The 18182-nt window shown below is 37.6% G+C and overlaps 1 protein-coding gene across 5 annotated transcripts in view; it reads right to left on the bottom strand.

The window, feature by feature from the left end:
* Positions 1–18182, bottom strand: part of LOC103129392 (G1/S-specific cyclin-D2-like) — a 62097-nt gene that overhangs the window by 8306 nt on the left and 35609 nt on the right. For 4 of the 5 annotated variants that reach the window (XM_016665030.1, XM_016665031.1, XM_007540469.2 and 1 more), the window contains 4 exons: positions 17320–17418; positions 17146–17226; positions 6611–6826; positions 2209–2368 (listed from right to left, as the gene is read on the bottom strand). In XM_016665030.1, the coding sequence (XP_016520516.1) occupies positions 2209–2368; positions 6611–6826; positions 17146–17226; positions 17320–17418 (556 nt within the window). Of the gene's footprint in view, positions 1–2208; positions 2369–6610; positions 6827–8316; positions 8553–8688; positions 8763–17145; positions 17227–17319; positions 17419–18182 lie in introns of all 5 variants that reach the window. The other variant, XM_007540460.1, reaches the window with a different exon arrangement.

The raw sequence follows: 18182 nt of genomic DNA, 5'->3' as shown, positions 1-18182 counted from the left end.
ATTTTAAAGGGAAAAGAAAAATGACTGGGTTGGTCACGTCAAATTCTGATAACTTTCTCAAAGCTTTTTTCTCATTAAAACAAACATTTTTACAGTTTTTCTGGTAAAATTATGTCTTTATTTTGCTAATGTTATGGCTACATTCTCGTAATTAAACAAAAATTCCTAGTAACCGTCGTCTAACTCACAGAGTGGATGATGGAAATAAAAGTCACTTTTTGAGAATATTTTCTGTAATTTGTAATTTTTTTTATTTTTTAGAAAAGAAAGCAAGAAAAAAAATAGGATGTTATGAGATTTTAATTTTTAGCCCTATCACCCAGCCCTACTGCAACATCTCTGATGCACACGCTCTGGATTTTTCCCACAGTCTGGATTTCAACAGACACAGCTAAAACAAACCTGTGTGGGTTTTCCTTCTTAGTAACCTCCGCTCTGATTGCAAAAGCAGAGCAGGAATTTCTCCCACTCGCTGTGCAATGAGCTCCAGGCATGACTCCCCTGAGTCCACATGCAAGTCTGAGAAACTTTAACTAAAGCAGACCTGGGTGGATGAAGTGAAATCCCTTCTCAGCTCATTCAAACCTGAAACAATTTAAAGTTTCTCTTATGCAATCCTGAGCCCTCCGACTCAGTGCAAATACAGATGTTCTGCAAAAGGTTTTTTAGAGAATAAACAGCATCACAAAGGAAAAAAAATAAAAGTATTTTTGGTTATTTTCTAGAGAAAATATCAATAGCGAGTTATAGGAGCTGGAATTCTGTTACTAGTTCCACTTTTATTTTCTGAAGAAGGATAACTCATAAATTTAGACAATATCCACTTATTTTTGACAGAATTTTATTTCTATTTTTAGAGTAAAGAAGGATCAAATGTCCTATTTTAAAATATTACTGGCACTTTTATTGTCATTCTTTGTGGAAATACAGTGTAAATATTACAGAAAAAAAACTATTAAGGACCTGCATCAATATTTTAAAACAAAGTGATTATTTAAAATTTTATCATTTCAAGTTATTAAGTGTCATTAAGTGTATACTCAAATATGGCAGTGGTTGATGTATTGATCTCAAAAATACCACAAACAAACGCACATTTTTTATCTGCAAATAATTTTAAAAAATGCGTCGACGTTTTGGTTGAAATGTGACAGAACGCGAGAGGTCAAAGGGTGTGAACAGTTGTGCAATGTGCTGTAACAATCTGATGTTCACACCAGCAGGTCAGCAGTTTTCTTACTTCTCGTTTCTCATTCTCTAAAGCCCATTTCTGTGAATTAACAGTACAGATGCAAACTGAAGGCAGCCCATTACCTGCAGCAGAACATGTCAAGAGAAGCAGTTTTTCTGATGGGTTCAATTAAACCGTCCAGTCCAGCTGTCCATAAAGGAGGAGCTGCGACTAATATAAGAATAACATCTCCATTCTGTATAAAACTCCAAACATTTACATTACAGCTAAACCGCAGCAGGCTTCTCCTTTTTTCCCCCCACTGCGGCTGCTTTGTGCTTTGATACGAGCAGCTGCTTATGAATAGCAGAAGCAACCGCTGAAACACACCCAAATGCATAAAGAAGTGACACAGAAAGCTGTGCAGAGCCGAGCAGGGCATGAGACTCATTAAAAGAGACGCTGACGTTTGTGAGGGATTTTATCGCACCCAGGTGACCTTCCTTGTTTTGTTTCCTTCATCAAATTAGCTGCAGAGGCCGTCTTGTGACATCCTCCTAGATGATCATGAAGTAGCATTTCTTTCCAGGATATGAAAATATTAGAGGGATTCCAAGTATAGGCAACAGGAATCCCATGAAAGTATAAAGGAAAGGCCTAAGGGGGGAAGTTTTCTCCCCGCAGCTTTCAGAGTTTATTTTGGACATGAGGCCAGGATGGGAGGAGGAAGGAAGATCAGCCTGACTCTTTAAACCTGGGAGCTTCCCTGTCAACAAACAACACAGGACGGCCAGAGCCGGAGCAGAGCTAGTGAAATAATTACAATCCCAGCACAGATCGGATATTAACGGAGAAACATGGACGAACGCTTTAAGCGGCTGTGAAGAAGAACAAGGCGGAAGATAAATTAGCCTGCAGAGACGAGAGTCGTCACAGATGACTCACTCCATGAGAATGTTTGGATCTGTGGGAATATTCTGGGAGCAAACTGAGCGTGCAAACGTGTGAGAAACAAAAAGCAATGGAGAGGAGGGTACCTGTGGCACAAAGGGCGATGAATGTCAGCGTGTGTTTGCAGACCATCGCCTGCTTGTCTTTGGGAAGGGGCAGGCGGCGCATGATGTGCTCTATGAAATCATTGGGGATAACCGAGGCCATGTTCCACTTCAACTTCCCCAGGACGACCAGTTCCCACTCCTAAAGCATAAAAAAAAACAAAAACAAAAAAACAAACACAGAACAGGCAGTTAAAGGTGACTTACTGTGCTTTCTGAACAGGTTAGACTAGGTCTGTGGGCGATAAAACACATATTTGTTACATTTATGCACAAAATAATTCTTAGAAATGAGCTTTTTGAACACTCGCACATGAAAATGGTTCCAAACAGATGTGCAACTGTACAACCATACATCCTTAAAAAGCAGAAGTGGAGCCTCCTGCACAACCAGCAAACATGTGGCAAGTGGTTTCTGGATGGTAAGTCAACAACAAAACACTTGTCTTTTCCAGCAGCCATTGTGGAATGCAAACAATACTAATAGATTGATCCAGGAATAACTGCGATAAACAATGACACTATTGTTTCAATGGTAATGGTGTAATAATGTAAGACTACTAAACTTTAATATTGTAGAAAACACTTAACACTGGAATTGGAAGGCATTTTAAATATTCAAAATAAGATGCAATAAAATAAATTGGAAATAAAAACACAATAGAAACCATAAACAAAAAAAGTATCATGACATTTCTGTAATAATAACTATCTACAATTACTGAAGTATTTTGAATTTACATTTAATTTTCCTTTGGGATAGACAAAGTATTTTTGAGTTGAATTTGAAACAAAATTCTCCTTCGAAAATATTTTAAAAAAATCATCAGAATAGATATCATCAAGCTCATTTAATTACTCATCAGTAGCTTAACTGCTTAGTAAGCGGTAAAACCACCTGACCAAACGGCTCGAGATCTGCTTTGGTTGCTAGGTGACGGGGTGGGGTTGCTAGGTAACGGCGTAGTGCCTGCTGACTTGTGACGTTACGTTCCGAAGGTTTTTGTCACCAAAAAACACCAACTTATTGCCAAAAAAATGGCTGGGTGTTTTATTTTTAAGTGCTTGGGCAGTTCTTACACTTTTAGAAGTTTTTACGCTTCCAAACGGAAGCGTAAAAAAGTTCAAAATGTGAATTTTGCATTATATGACCCCTTTAAAAACTGTTATTCTAGACAAAATCCACCCAGTCGGGCTCCAGTGGCGTGCTGCCATGACTTCATTGACCATGAAAAAGATCACAGCCAGTCCTTATTCCCAGAGGAAATAGCTCTGTAAGATGAGCAACATTTCTTCATTTTATCTCTCCTCACTGTGTCTTATTATCTGCGTGCCTTTCTCATTCCTCGCATCCTTTGTGTTCATATCGCCGGCATGTGACGAGCTCTGCCCTGCTTAGAGGCCCTGCCAATGAGACAGCGAGCGCCGAGCTTCCTGTCACAAGCCTCAAGCAGCTACAACAAGTTCACACTGCACAGGCAACAGTCGGTCTTTGTAGCAGCAAAACAGGTCTACGCATTCTCACCTTTTAATTTCCTGTGTCTCCGCTTTGCTGCGCTCTGAGATGAAAGATTTACCAACCTTTCAATCGTCTCTTTAACTTTCAGTATCAAGATTAGAAATGGATCATTAATTATCTTGTGTTTTTAAAATGTTACCACTGTTATGGTATCTTAACAATACATGTTTATATAAAGATTACTTTCTTCAAAGACATTTATATACACTAAGATTAAACCACTTTAAAAGAGTCAGAGATGATGTCACATGTCAGCAAGCTTCTGATTGGTTAATATGCAACTTAAATGGACGTCTACTTGTTGACGGTTTTTTATGTCTTCTGGTATTAGTGGCCTTCATTAATCAGGGTTCACACCGGTTTGCCTAGAAAGTCTGGTTAGTTTGGGGAGGTATGAATACACAATCGAATTCTGATGCAGACCAAAAAACTAACTCTAGTCCGACTAAAATCCTAGGGCTCAGTTCAATTAAAGTGAACTCTGATGTGATTCAAATATATATGTGAATGCCAAGTGGACCGGAGACCCCTCCAAAAGCAGGAAGTGTACTAAAGCACAGGGAATTCTGGGTAAAAAGAACCAAAACAAATGTGCTAGTCTAGCGATAGTTGGTGAGATATCTCGTGGTCTTTTAGCAGAGACAAAGAGAAATCCTACAATCACTAAAAATTTATGCTACTCCATTTTTGTTTGCACTTTTTCAAGAAGGAAAACCATAATCTACTGAAGACTGTTACTGGTATAAACAATATACTAAAGGGCAGCCTTTATACCATTAAGTTTCCCGTGTTAAGCTAAACCAAAGTTTTAATGATTTGTAGTTTGATAAAAAATGAAAGTTTCCATCATCCTATATGGAGCACAAAGCAATCAGCGCTTTCTCTCTGTGACCTGTAGGTGCACATTGCTGGTCAGCTGGCTGAAAGAAGGCTATTGCACTTTCCGTATTCTTACAAGACATAGACGGCTTCCCAACTAAAGGACAACCTAATAAACACTTTTATTAATGTAATGCGGTTTTAAAATTACGGTTAGCAAACTGCAAGGAGAGTAGAGATGCACCGATACGATATTAATGTCTGTATCGATCCCAATATTTTAAAACAATTCTAGTTCAAGTATTGGTGACAGTAAGGGCAAATCTATTCAGTCTAATTCTATGCTTTATGCTGAGTGATGTCTTGTTTCATTATTTATTTTACATTGTGTTTTGAATCATTTGAAAGGTTTGTTGCAGCTTATTTTTTACATGTTTGACCAATGTAGTGAAGTTATTGTTTCTGTCAGTTTCAGCTTCTTTATAATTTATTTTAAATTGACTGTTTTAGTTCTAATTGCACAGATTGAATAAATGAAAGTTTTCTTTACATGTTTAACCAAACTTTTGAAGCTATTGGCATATATGTGATATATATGTGATGTTCTGGTGTAAAGTTATACAATAAATATGTGATTCAGTACATTTATATTGGTGCTTAAAAAAAATCACCCATTGCATCAATGCAGCACAGTTTTCAGTATCGGATCGGTATCAACCGATACTAAACCTCAGATATCGGTAATGAAAGTGGAAAAAGTGGATTGGTGCATCGTAAAGGAGAGCAGAACAGCAAAAAACAAATACTTTCTTCTGAACAGTAAAGAAACACATTTATCTGGAATAAACAGAACAAACACTTGGAGGTTACTTACCAACACTTCAAAATCCAATATGGCCTTCCATGTTCATAAAACATAGTGAAAGTGGATGAAATCAGAGTCACCTCTGATCATTTATGGCTGATTGTTAAATTAGCTGCTTGCGTTCTTTGACTATAGCTTGAGTAAACCAGAATAATTAGCTTGGTGTGTCAAAAGAACTGAAGCTTTAATGTTTCCATGAAAACAGCTAGTGAGTGCAAAACACTGTCACAAGACAGAACAAGCTTCCAGGAATGTCTTGATGGAGCAGTTTGTGATGTTTGAATGTGCTAAATGTAAAAACAAAAACATCCATCTTTCTTTCCTTTATTAGTCTGAAGGCCGAACATCTAAAAGCCGGCAGACGTTTCCAACCAAGATGGCTAATTAGCAGCACAAGCCAAAGGAAAATATTTTAATTTAATTTGCTAAAATCAGAACTAGAAACTACACAGCTAACTTCAGATAAAACTACTCGACATTTAAACATAGCGATGATCAGAAGCAGATACGTGTGACTTGTAACTTCCCCTACGGTGAAACAAATCCCCTACAAAGCAAACGTAGTAAGCAGTGAAACCCCGACATAAGGCGGGGGCCGTCCCCGCTGGCGCTCTTCCAAAAGCGTCTCTGTCACCTCGGACGCCGGTAACCATTCACATTTGCGTGGGTTTCCTGTGCATAACCCAAATCTTACGTGCTTACGTTAAAAGAAAGATCAGTGATTGCAAGATGAGCAGTAAAGAGATTTTGCTGTTGGTGTTCTCGCTTCCTGAGCGCTAAAAACAGCTCACACGACCTCTACTTCAATCTGTCATCTCCTAACGGCCATTTTCTTGTTAAAAATAGTCCTTGCATCTATGCAAAACAAAAGATTAAACAAAAAATGTATTGTGTTAAAATGAAACTACAAAAACAGCAAAAACATAGAGAACTGCAATGATAAAACTCTGTTATATTGCACTGTTGGCACTAGATGGCATCACACGCCTCTGCAGTCTGCATGAATGCACAGCACAGATGTGGCTGTGTTGCACAGTTTCACTTGTGATGAAAATTGGATACTTCCTGTGAGACTAATTCAGCCATTAGCATTATAAAATACTCCAAAAAAAGAATATGACGCTGCATTTTTAAAGGCTCACATGAATGCATGGATGAATGAATGAAACCTTGGTTCTTACCAGCAGCTCTCGGGGTGTAATGGAGTTGTCTGTGTACACGCAGAGCTTTTCCGCTGATGGTGGCCTGCAGTCCTTCAGCTTGGCGGCCAGGAAGATGCACACAGCTCCCAAGAGCTGCAAATAGTTTTTTCTTGTAGGCATCACTGCTAAGAATCTGTCCAAATAATTAATGGCTAAAGGAAAGACGTCTTGGTTGGTGTTTTCCTCTTCACAAACCTGGAATGACAGGAATTTAACAGAGAAGAAGAAACTTAGAAGGGCTTTTTTAAAGACAAATCCAGCTGAATTAAATTTAGTGTCGACTACTCTAAAAGAAAATCAACTGGGTTTAAATATTCAGCGATCTAGATGGTTAATGATGTCTAAAAAATGTAACATATACTGCAGTGAAGTTGTGTGACAGACAGCGTTTGGTCTGAAAGTGAAGTCGCTTTTCGTTCTTCAAAGTGTAATTCAGATTACTTCCACTAGGGGCAAACTTTAAAATATTGGTTGCTTTAAATGTTTCCTGCTTAAAAACTCAAACAATAATAAATAAGTGTTTCAAGTTTTATTATTGAAATATTTCCCCAAAACTAGTGGGAAAACAAACAAACACACAAAACAACAACAACAAAAAAACCCCAATTGGGACTTGATGAAACTTTAACATATAAAATAATTGATCCAGTTTTTGATCTTCAAACTTCATATGTTGATATGTGGGCCCAATCAGAATATATGCAAAAAGTGACGTCATATGTTGAAGAACATACACTAGTAAAAACTGTTGTCAGAATAAGAAAATGGGCCATTTCGTTGTTGTTTGATATTTACTGTTTTAAATATAAAAAGATTAAATCTAATTTTAATTTTTCATAGTTCATATTTGACCACAAAAAAACAGAAAACAAGATTTTGAATTTATCATTCTGCACTTCAAAACTAAATAAGTGTTTAAAGTTGTATTACTGATTTCTAACGAGAAGAATTAGTAATAACTTATGCATGGCCTGTTTACAAATAGGTTTAAAGAGGACTTGCATGAAAATGATTGAGGTATTTTCTTTTTCAAGCTTAAATCGCTAATTTCTACACCATTTTACTGAATGAAGGGCAAAAAAATTCAAGCAAATTAGCTCAGTAGGAAGTCGTTCTGCAACCCCCTTCTCGTTTTTCGAATCCTCTTCCTCATTGTCGATTTCTCCATTAATAAAAACTATGATAGATAAATCCTCCAAAAGTCGTTTAGATGCAAATAAAACACTCAATCGAATTGTTTCCGACGGTCGAATCGAATGAAAGTTGAATAAAATCGACATATTTCTGTTCACAAAACTGAAAGCGGCTCTGCCTGCTTCATGGCTTGCAGCTTGAGTCGCCTTTAAAAATTCGTAATAATTAGTGAACATGGAAAATACCAGATTTTCGATTATGTAAATTAAGATAAACTCTTTAGCTGTCGTCTGAGCTAGGTATGAAGCAAAAATTCCCAACAGTGTGGCTGTAAACTAATGTAAATAAGTAGCTAAGCGCATTGAGGCTGATTTTTCTGGAATTTCCGACTCCCCCACGCCTTTGGTGAGTCACTCTCATTCAATTGTAAAACAGGTTAACACCAAGATCGGCTATACTTTGAACTGCATCTCTGAATTTAAAGCCACATTTAGCTAAAACACGCAAATAAACGCGACAGAAGTTAGCTAAACTTTAAAGTTCCCACCAACCTCGTGCATCCAGCCTGCAACCATTCTCCTCATATAAGGCTGAATGTCCTTCTGGACCCGCTGGAAATACGAACACTGAGGTAAAAAACTGTCCTCAATAGTTAATAAACTCTGCAGCACTCTATCATCATAGAGGATGTTTGGGTCAGGCTGGGCTTTCACGGCTGTGTCCGACTCCAGGCAATACAGCTCCATGACTAGGGCCCCCTTTCTGCTCTTCCACCGCTTTTCTCCTGCTTTTGTGTGATTAAAGTGATAGAAATAAAAAATAATAATAAATAAATATTGTTATAATAACGTCGTCAGCCGACCGGAGCAGCAGAAGTCCCCGAGACGAAGCATGAGGCTGAGGCAACGAGGTTCTCTCCCGACCTGCTGCCTCTCGGGTCTGCTCCTTCCTCCAGGCAGAGAACGCAGCTACAGCGACGCACAACTTCCGGAGACACCTTCAAAGTAAAAGCCGTGTACGGGATATCCGGTCTTATGAAAAAATAAAAGCAAATCAAGATACACACAAAAAAAAATCTAATAAAGTAAAAATAATAAAACAAAAATAAAATTAAAAGAAATCAAATAAACATAATAAATAAAAAATTTTCGTGCACATATCAGTAAATAAATTGGACAAAAATGTAGAAAATTAATACATTTTATTTGTAAGCACCTTTCTTGACACTCCAGGTCACCTCCTATAATTTAAACAACAAAACAATATTAAAAGACAAAAAAAAAAAGAGAATTTAAATATGCTGCAATTATTCATAAATAATAATACAACAGAAATAATCACAAATGATAAGAAAAATAAATTAAATAATATAAAATACAAAAATAAAACACAGTAATGGATACAAAAAAGTGCAAAATAGGAAAAAAAAGTCACATGGCATAAAAATAAAATACAATACAAATTGAAATAAAAATTGCAGTTTTAAGCTAAAAAATATGCCAATAATTGGATTATTATACTTTTAAATAGAGTAAAATTATCTCAATTATATTTTTGAACCGTAAAGATTTTCAGCTTTATGTTCTCTCCGTTTTCTTCTCTTGTAACCTTTATCATACTTTCCTGGCAACAAATTAATGTACACCTTCTATAGATGATAAACTTGGCCTTATTTTTCAGTGCTTAACCGTGTCTCTCTCTAAGACGCATATTAGCTGCGATTTAATGTAAATGCTCCAAAATATTTGGCACCATTTAACAGATACATATTGTAAAACCGTATTTATATAAATTATTTCACAAACAAGACACAAACCATCTGAATCATGTTGCTGCTGCAGGTATCAGAGTTTTTATGTGCCTGGCGGCCATATTTGTTTATATGGAAAAACTTTGACTTCCCAAGACCAAGTTCCAACTTTCAGTGTAATTTCAGTTGAAGTCCAACAAGAAACTCAGAAATTTTAGCTAAAAAAAATACAAACAAATTGAGTCCAGCATGGTTATTAATGTACAGGTCACAGTATCTCTGATGTTGGTTTATATCTCATTAAATCATTTAAACACCACCTATGATGCTGTAATGGAAAATGTTTTGATGTGCTCCTCACCCCTTTTGTGCTTTAGATTGTGTCTGATGATGAGATCATGTGTCTGAATGATCTCATCATGAGACTGGTCAAGCTGCTCTCCTATAGACGTCTACAGTGCCGTTTAACAGCAGGAAACGTCGTTGATCCTAAAGACTATCTAAGTGTTACTCCCCCAACCCAGGACCTATCTGCCCTCTTTAGCATGAAAGAACAACCTCCTTTCCTTAACAATAGACAAATGGCCAGACCATTTGTGTTGGGCTCCACAGAACCCCTGATACATATCAATCAGGGATTCACACCCATTGTCCAATCAAGTCTCTCTTCTCTGACCAGAACCTATAACAGGAAGATCCACTGTTGGTCAGACTGACAGACTCCTTTGACTCTGTATTTCTGTTCTCACCTTGCAAGGTTTTAATACATTTCTTATTTCTTCTCATCTCTTGTTAAAGTAATTTTTTCCACGACAATTCTCAACACATCTCTGCACTGTTTGAATCCATAAAACGCAAAGGAACACATTGCCATCGCTGGTTTTGGAACAAGAGTTGTAAATAAAACACAATTAAGTTGGATCTGTCCGTCCAAGACCTATTATACACGCAGTTGCCAAGATAACCATGTTAGCAGTCTACTTTTAGCAATACAACCAGTGACAGTGCTCCTCTCTACATAGATTCTGTGCGGTGCAATTTCTGATAAAAACCATCAAAAATGTGTGAAGGAAGTGTCGCAGGTATCGGTGCATTTTATGTTTGGCAGCCATATTGGATTTTGAGTTGGTGCAGGTGAAAAATTTTCAACTTCCCAGCAACAAATTCCAATTCTTTCAATTTCAGTTGATTTTTCCAACCAACAACTCAGAAATGTTGACTTCCAGGTACAAATGGAACACTTCTCACTCGTTTCAATCTGCAACGTATCCTTATTAATAAACTGAGGTAATAGAGACAGATTAAACTGTTAATTGGCTTTTTGTGTTGATTTGTAACTCCTTAAATCGTTGCTGTAACTGTACCATCCCTTCCCATTTTTACAGTTCTTGAATGCTTACAAATTTAAGTCATCAGCTGGTGTGACTAATCGGCGTTAGCCTGGTCTCTTGGCAACAATATTTAACACATACCAATGGTTTAAACACTTTAAACAATTAAACATTCTTAAGTTGGGTGTGGATGACCGAGGTCGACTTCTAAGGTAAAACCTCCTTAGCTGATTGATGCTGTTCCAGACCAGAAACTCCAAACAACGTTCAATTTATCCAGTGTGTTATCAGGTAATTTTGTTTAAGTAATAGCAGTATTAATTTTGCAGCTCACACTGATCTGGACCAAGCAGTTCATTAACTTGGAATGTCATTCTGAGTTTTTAGACTCCAGATATGTTTAACAGTTCCTGTTTCGACAGAAAAAGCAAGAAACAAAGACAAATATCAACCCAATAAAGTAAATTCTTTCATCTAGGTTCAATATTGTTACATAAAGCATGTTAGTTGACCTTTGAATCTGATTAATCCTTTCAAGATCCCAATGCATGTACACTATGTACACTCATCTACTCTGAAAATACAAGTGGAATTTAAGAAAGCATAAATAAATACGCTTACTTCCTAATGTTTAATGTCTTTTGAGTATTCACTCTCTGTTCTAGGTAGCTTTATGTGACAGTTCAACTGAGATGTCTCTCATGAAGATGCTTTTCAGTAAAAGTCAAAGGTAACCGTGGAAGTCTGTGAGAAACCAAAGACAGGAAACTCTCACTGTCCATGCAGCATTTTGTTCTTCATTTTCTCAGGACATTGATTGGCCAGGAGGCGCACAAATATCTCTTATCTGAAAAGCCAACCTGCTCCGGAAGAGGACATGCAAATACTTTTCAGTTAATTATTGACTTAGTTGCTTGACATTTGTAGCCAATATAAAGTTCACATTCACTACAAAAAAACCTCACAAACTACTGAGGTTTCATTTGTAGACAAACTGCATAATATCGGACGATAATTTAATCATATGTAGATAAAATAGGTCTCATTTCACCTGTAATATGTCTACATTATTTCATTTGTCTACAATATGAAATAATGAACTCATGTGATTGGGCAGAAACTGTATTTTTTCAGGACCTGAACCTAAAAACCTCAGTCTTTTCAGTTCCACATCCTTTGTTTTTCAGTGGTTGCTATTTTTCCAGAGTAATCTTTTAAGACACAACTTGCAAAACAGAAAGCAGGGAATGACTGGTATCAGTTAAAAAGTTACAATGATATCAGCTCTTAAACTATGCAATAAAAGCTATAAAGATATTGAGCAGTTCACAGAAAGCTACGTTTCCTAAAAGTACTTCTCTAATGACGCTCTTAGCTTAAAATATTCAAAAAGTGTTGAGTATTTTTAAGTCTTAACATCATCATTCCATGAGAGGATGCTTGGATGCAAACTTTCACCTGAAATTCATGGTTAACATAAAGCTAACTATGCTTGCTGACATGTCTGTAAAAACTGAGATTTGTGAGGCTGTCCTGGTAAATTTAAAGTTTTAAACATACAGTAAATCTCAAATTTTCTTCTATGAGAAAATCACATTTAGCTGAAATAAAAAAAACTGTTTATTTATCCATTTCCCACCAGTAATTTGATATATTTCACACAACTGAACAGATAAAACTAAATATGTGCGTAGAAAAACATTCTAATTCTTTGTTCAAGCTCTTTTAGATTAAATATGAGAATTCAATCCTCTTGAGTTCATGTCTTACATTGACTATAATGAATCAGATCAACCTGCAATAAAGCTCAGATGCTTTTGTTGGATTTCTTTGACATTTATTCATTTGAAATATTTAATTAAAACAACAGTTTGCAAAGTTTATAGAGGATTAAAGGCATAAGGAGAAGTTATTTGGATACTGTAGGACCTGAGGTCTTTCCAGAAAATATAATTTGTTTTCTACAAGTTACAATAAACTTCCATTTTCTCTATTTACCTGGACTACAGAGTAGTAAAGTTGCAAGACCAAATCTTTTTCCTAAAAAAAAAAACCAAAAACATAAATAAATAAAATAAAATAAAAATTCAGCCATGACTAAATTCAGCCAAAATTTGGTGGGACAATAAAAATATATTTTCTTCATTTTTATTAAACAATGGTTTAATAATTATTTTAGGCCCTCTTGTCACTTTAAATCAAAATAAGCTCCTACTGTCCACGCAACCTTTACACTCACGTGAAAATGGCTGCAAACAGATACATAATTACACAACTGTACATCTTTGAAAAGCAGAAGTGGAGTCTACTGCGCAAGCAACAATGAATGTAGTAAGTGGTTTCTGGATGGTAAGTCAACAACAAGAGCCTTGTCTTTCTCAGCAGCGGTAGATCCAGCTGACCAAACATGCTGGACCTCTGCTGGGGTTGCTAGGTGACGGGCGGAACTCTGCTGGCGTTGCTAGGTGACGGGCGGAACTCTGCTGGAGTTGCTAGGTGACGGGCGGAACTCTGCTGGCGTTGCTAGGTGACGGGCGGAACTCTGCTGGTGTTGCTAGGTGACGGGCGGAACTCTGCTGGGGTTGCCAGGTGATGGGCTGGGCTTTGCTGGGGTTAGTAGGTGATTTGTGACGTTGCCTTCGGAATGTTTTCCAGACACCAAAAAACATTTTCTTATTGTCAAAAAATAGCTAGGTGTTTTTTTTAAGCGCTTTTGCTGTTTTTGAAACAGCAGAGACTCAAACAGAAGTAAAAAATTAGATATCTTTAAAAAAAAAAAAGCATCAACTTTGCATAAAGCGAATTTGTGTATTTTATATTTGGAGCTTGGTTCAGCTCTGTGGGAGCAACGCAGGAATCTAAACTTGCCGGTTAAGATCAAGGCAACTTTACTGTTAGAGCAAACAGAGGAGCTAAACTGAGTCACGTTGCAAACTTCCCCCTTTCACAGCTGCCACCAAACGGCTGAATGAGATATGGACTTTCATTGAGAAAAAAAGCCACACACACGCACACACACATACAAAGCACTGTGGAGCTATTATGAGAGCAGACTGTGAAGTGAGAATCAGAACCGTCTGTGAGGGAACGTCAGGGTTAGCAAGATTAGTTCTGCTTTAAAAGAAGGAGTGTCTTTGAACAGGCCACTCTCAGAATTGAGATTTCATGTCGGGTTATCCAGTTATCTTTCCACGGAGAGGCTGACAAATCCTTGCGTCAAAGTTTTTCTCTGATGACAGTGAGGCCTTCCATGCCAGCCAGTCAAAGCTCCGACACTTGAGGCGTTAAACAGATAAAAGCAGCCTTACTCCAATGCTGCTGTTTGTGCATGTGTCCTGTGATAACACGTCAGAGCCTGAAACCCTGGGAAAACGTGGAGCAGCGTGAAATCACCTTGATCCAAAGATTCCTGCTGCATACCAGTCCGCTGAACCCACCAGAGCACAGGGGCCCGCAGATAAGCAGGCTGCCAATGATCAAGAGAAACAGACAAAGGAAGAGGGATGGCAGTCTTGATCTGTAATCCAGGAGTTTGGTTTGCAGCTTAAAATCATGTAATGCATTTCCTGTGTAAGATCAAGGAAGTTGCTCCACGAGGGAGGCCGCTGTTGGATATAAACACAGGATTTACTTTGGCATGCCAGTTCCAGAGCTTGATTACAGGTTACCCATGTGCGCCGAGTCAAGCTGGCTGTTTGGGTTTACTGACAGCAGAGAAGAGGATGCTATGGCTGGAATGCAGTGGTGTGAACAGTGGTGAGCGCTCCTCCCAGAGCTAAACGATAGCTGGTGTTGCTCAGACGGAGATAAAGCTGCTTTTTTTTTTCTGTCACATGCTCGCATTCTGGGAGCTTGCAACACCGTGGAAGTGGGCCAAACACTCATGAACCGAAAAAGAAGGCAACTCAAATGTTGACTTGTGTGTTCTTGTTCTTTCATATGCTATTCTGGTCATGCTATCAGCGGCATGGGCAGGTTTTTATCACACATCAAAGGTCTGTTATCACCGCGGAGCGGCTTTCCAGGAGATTCCAGCAAGGCGTGTTGAAGCTGCTCCCAACAACTGCTTTGGTTCTTAATTATATTTTTCTGGATGCATAAATCCTCAGAGTAACTCCCACCATGAATCCATCCGTCAGATGTGATTGGAATCTGCGGTACAAGCAGCTAATTTGCGCTCAACTGCGAAGGCAAGATTAGAAAACAAACGGAGTGAGCGCAGGAAGAGGAGGGTGTTTCCCCCGCTGCGTCTTTGGAATGTTTTGGCTAAACTGAAAGCCATCATTCAAACGCAAATGCCAACATTTGAGGAGACAATGAAGAGATAGATAGCAACATCCGGGCCTGGTTCGGGCCCCGAGCACAAAAAGGGTTTCTTTTCCTCGGTCACTGCAGAATTTACCCCCCTCCTGTTTTACGTCTGCACACGAGTCTGACGTCCGGTGGATCGCATCCCCCAATGCGACCAGAACCCTGGAGAACATTACCCCATTCTCCACCATGAAGTCAGGAGAGACGGCAGACGAAGAGCGGAGATAATGAGCGTGAATTTAAAACAAAGGAGGGTCTATAAGGTGCTGGAACGAGAGACTGTGAAATGCTCACCACTTGGTTTATGGCCCCAACATCTCCTTCCATGAACTGCATCAAAAATGTTCTGATTCTTTACGTCGTCAACAAGTTAAGCTCTTTAAACGCAACAAAGAAACAGGCTGACAATGCCTGATGGGTGCTTTGTTCTGATGTTGTTCCTGTCAAGGAAATCGTACTTCTTGTTGGGATTTCCTTAAATCTATTTATGGCAGGACCGTACCGCAGCTCTGGAAACTATGAAAAAACACTTTTCTTTTTTTTTTATAGAACCTTAAAGAGGCAGTATTATGCATTTTCCAAGAACATAGTCCACTTTTATACCACAATTAAAAAACTATGTTACCTTCAGTTGTTACAAAAATGCTGCATATATCAAATATGACTTAAAAGAAGTTTGACTTGAAACTCTTGCTCTTTCTGAAACTCCGCCTTCAGGAAGTCATCACAACATGGCTCCTCTATTAACAACGTTTTCACCAGCGTTTTCACTGAGAAGTAGCTCTGCAGATGTGTGGTTTCACCAGCTGTTTGCTAATTTCTGCTGGCTAGTCTGAAGGAGCTGAAGAGGAGGAGCTGCGTCTCGAAGGCGGAGCTAGGTCCACCCAGGTGTTTTGCCCAGCTAAATGATTGCCATGGAGATTAAAGGATTTCTCAAACAGGCATGAATTAAGAATTACAGCAACACCTGCTATGCGTTTAATGACGGAAAAACATTACAACATGATGCAAAGCTCAAAAAAAGTTAATTTTACATAATACTGTCCCTTTAAAGTAAAAACATTTCTTAGCAAAACAAAACAAAAAAACATTCTTTGATGTTTGTGTCTTAAAATTACCAGTCAAAGACCCTTATGTCTCAGTGTGGATTGTGAGAAAAATATTTATTGCAATTAGAAGTGAGCAATATGGAGTTAGAGTTTTATCACAATATTCTATGATAAGAACTATGTATCACTTCTTTGTCATGTAACTCTATGGTGCAATTGTATTCCACAAACACAAATACTGCTCTTGTGCTTCTTTAGGACACCAGTCACATAAAGAAGTGACTGGTGTAAATATTTTATAATTTATTGAACAGTGATGAAAATAGTAAAACTAATAATCTCGACAATACAGACAGTTTTTAACGGTTTTAAAATCATAATTTGGAATTCATCATGACAAAAATAAATTAAAATTCATATTAATAATGATAAACAATGTTATTAATGCTCACCCCTACTTGCAATTAACTTTCTGATGCTTTCAATCAATTTGCGAAGATTTGTTTTATTCCCATTCTTTTCCCAATATCTATATGTAAGCCTATCGCAATAAGCAATTAATTAATCGCATGATAACTTACACTGAGCTCAATAATTTCCATTCTGATGAGTAATATTTTTTGAAAGGCAATTCTGTCTACAGAGACTTCCTAATCTATTTTATTTATGATTTTGGTTGTGTGTCGTTTTTATTTATTTATTTTTTGTTTGTTGTATTTTATTTTGGATATTTAAAATATGTAGTGTCAGATATTCTTTCTCTCAAAGAGAGAAGGAACTTGCATTATTATGCCATTATCAATACTTTACTAGAAAATGGTCTCAAAACAATGTTATCGTTGATCCCAAAAATTACCAGGATGATTTGTGATCCACCATAATCTTTCATTGTGACAGGTCAGTGCAAACATAAGTTAAATGGTGACTGATAGTATTTACCTTGAGCGGATGAATGTGTGATTGAAAATGTATCTTCTCGCTGTTCCTTTGTCTGCTCTGACGACTCCAGGAAACTTTGACCTGCAATAGGATAAAACGTTGAATTGTTGCTACACAATGTTCCACGTTTAATGCCAAAGCATTGAAACATTTGGCTGTAATGATCTTTGTTACCTCTGGAGGAAAACGAGGAAAGCAAAGCATGAAAACACCATCCCTACTATGAAGCATGGTGGTGGCAGCATCATGTTCCACGGATGTTTTGCTGCTGATCTTTGAAAAAGAGATGGAATCAAGAGGAAAGAACATTATGTGAAACTAATGAAGAAGCATCTCAAGTTATAAGCAAGGAAGTTGAGGTTTGGGCACAAATAGTTCTTCGAGATGCAGCTCCTTTCCCTCCTCAGCTCCTTCAGACTAGCCAGAAGCAATTAGCAAACACCTGGTGCTGCTTCTCAGTGCAACGCTGGTAAAAACGTTGTTAAAGGGTTAATAGAGGAGTGATGTTGTGATAACTTCCTGAAGAGAGTTTCAGAAAAAGGAGGGATTTCTTAAAGAGACAGAGGCCCAATTTCAAGGTGTTAAATTACAAAGTAAAATGTATTTTAAGTCATATTTGATATATGTAGCATTTTTATAACAACTACTTGATTGTGCTATAAAATGGCACTAAATGCCTGGAAAATACATAATACTGCCCCTTTAATCTATTATAAATAATTTTTCATGTGCAACAGTGTTTGGTTTGTATTAATCCATGTTATATATATTTTTTTTTTTCTTTTTTTTTTTTTTTTTAATGACACTAGCTTGGAGCTCTTGAGGGCCCCCTGGTGGTGTGGGGGCCCTAAGCAGTTGCCTTGAGAGGAATGGGTCAAAACTCCAGCAAACTACTGAGAGAACTCTGAGGAAACCCAAACTGTTTGTTTGAGTCAAGTTACATTTTAAAACTTCAGCTAATATTAAGGAATAATGTACATTTTGAGCTGTTGAAAGTAAGAAAATGTCTGAGTTCTTAACCTGGCATTTAGAAAATA

This window comes from Poecilia formosa, unplaced genomic scaffold (assembly GCF_000485575.1).
Source record: "Poecilia formosa unplaced genomic scaffold, Poecilia_formosa-5.1.2 Scaffold542, whole genome shotgun sequence".
Lineage (NCBI taxonomy): Eukaryota > Metazoa > Chordata > Actinopteri > Cyprinodontiformes > Poeciliidae > Poecilia > Poecilia formosa.
Note: the sequence above shows the minus strand (reverse complement) of the source record. Positions and strands in the feature narration are given on the sequence as shown.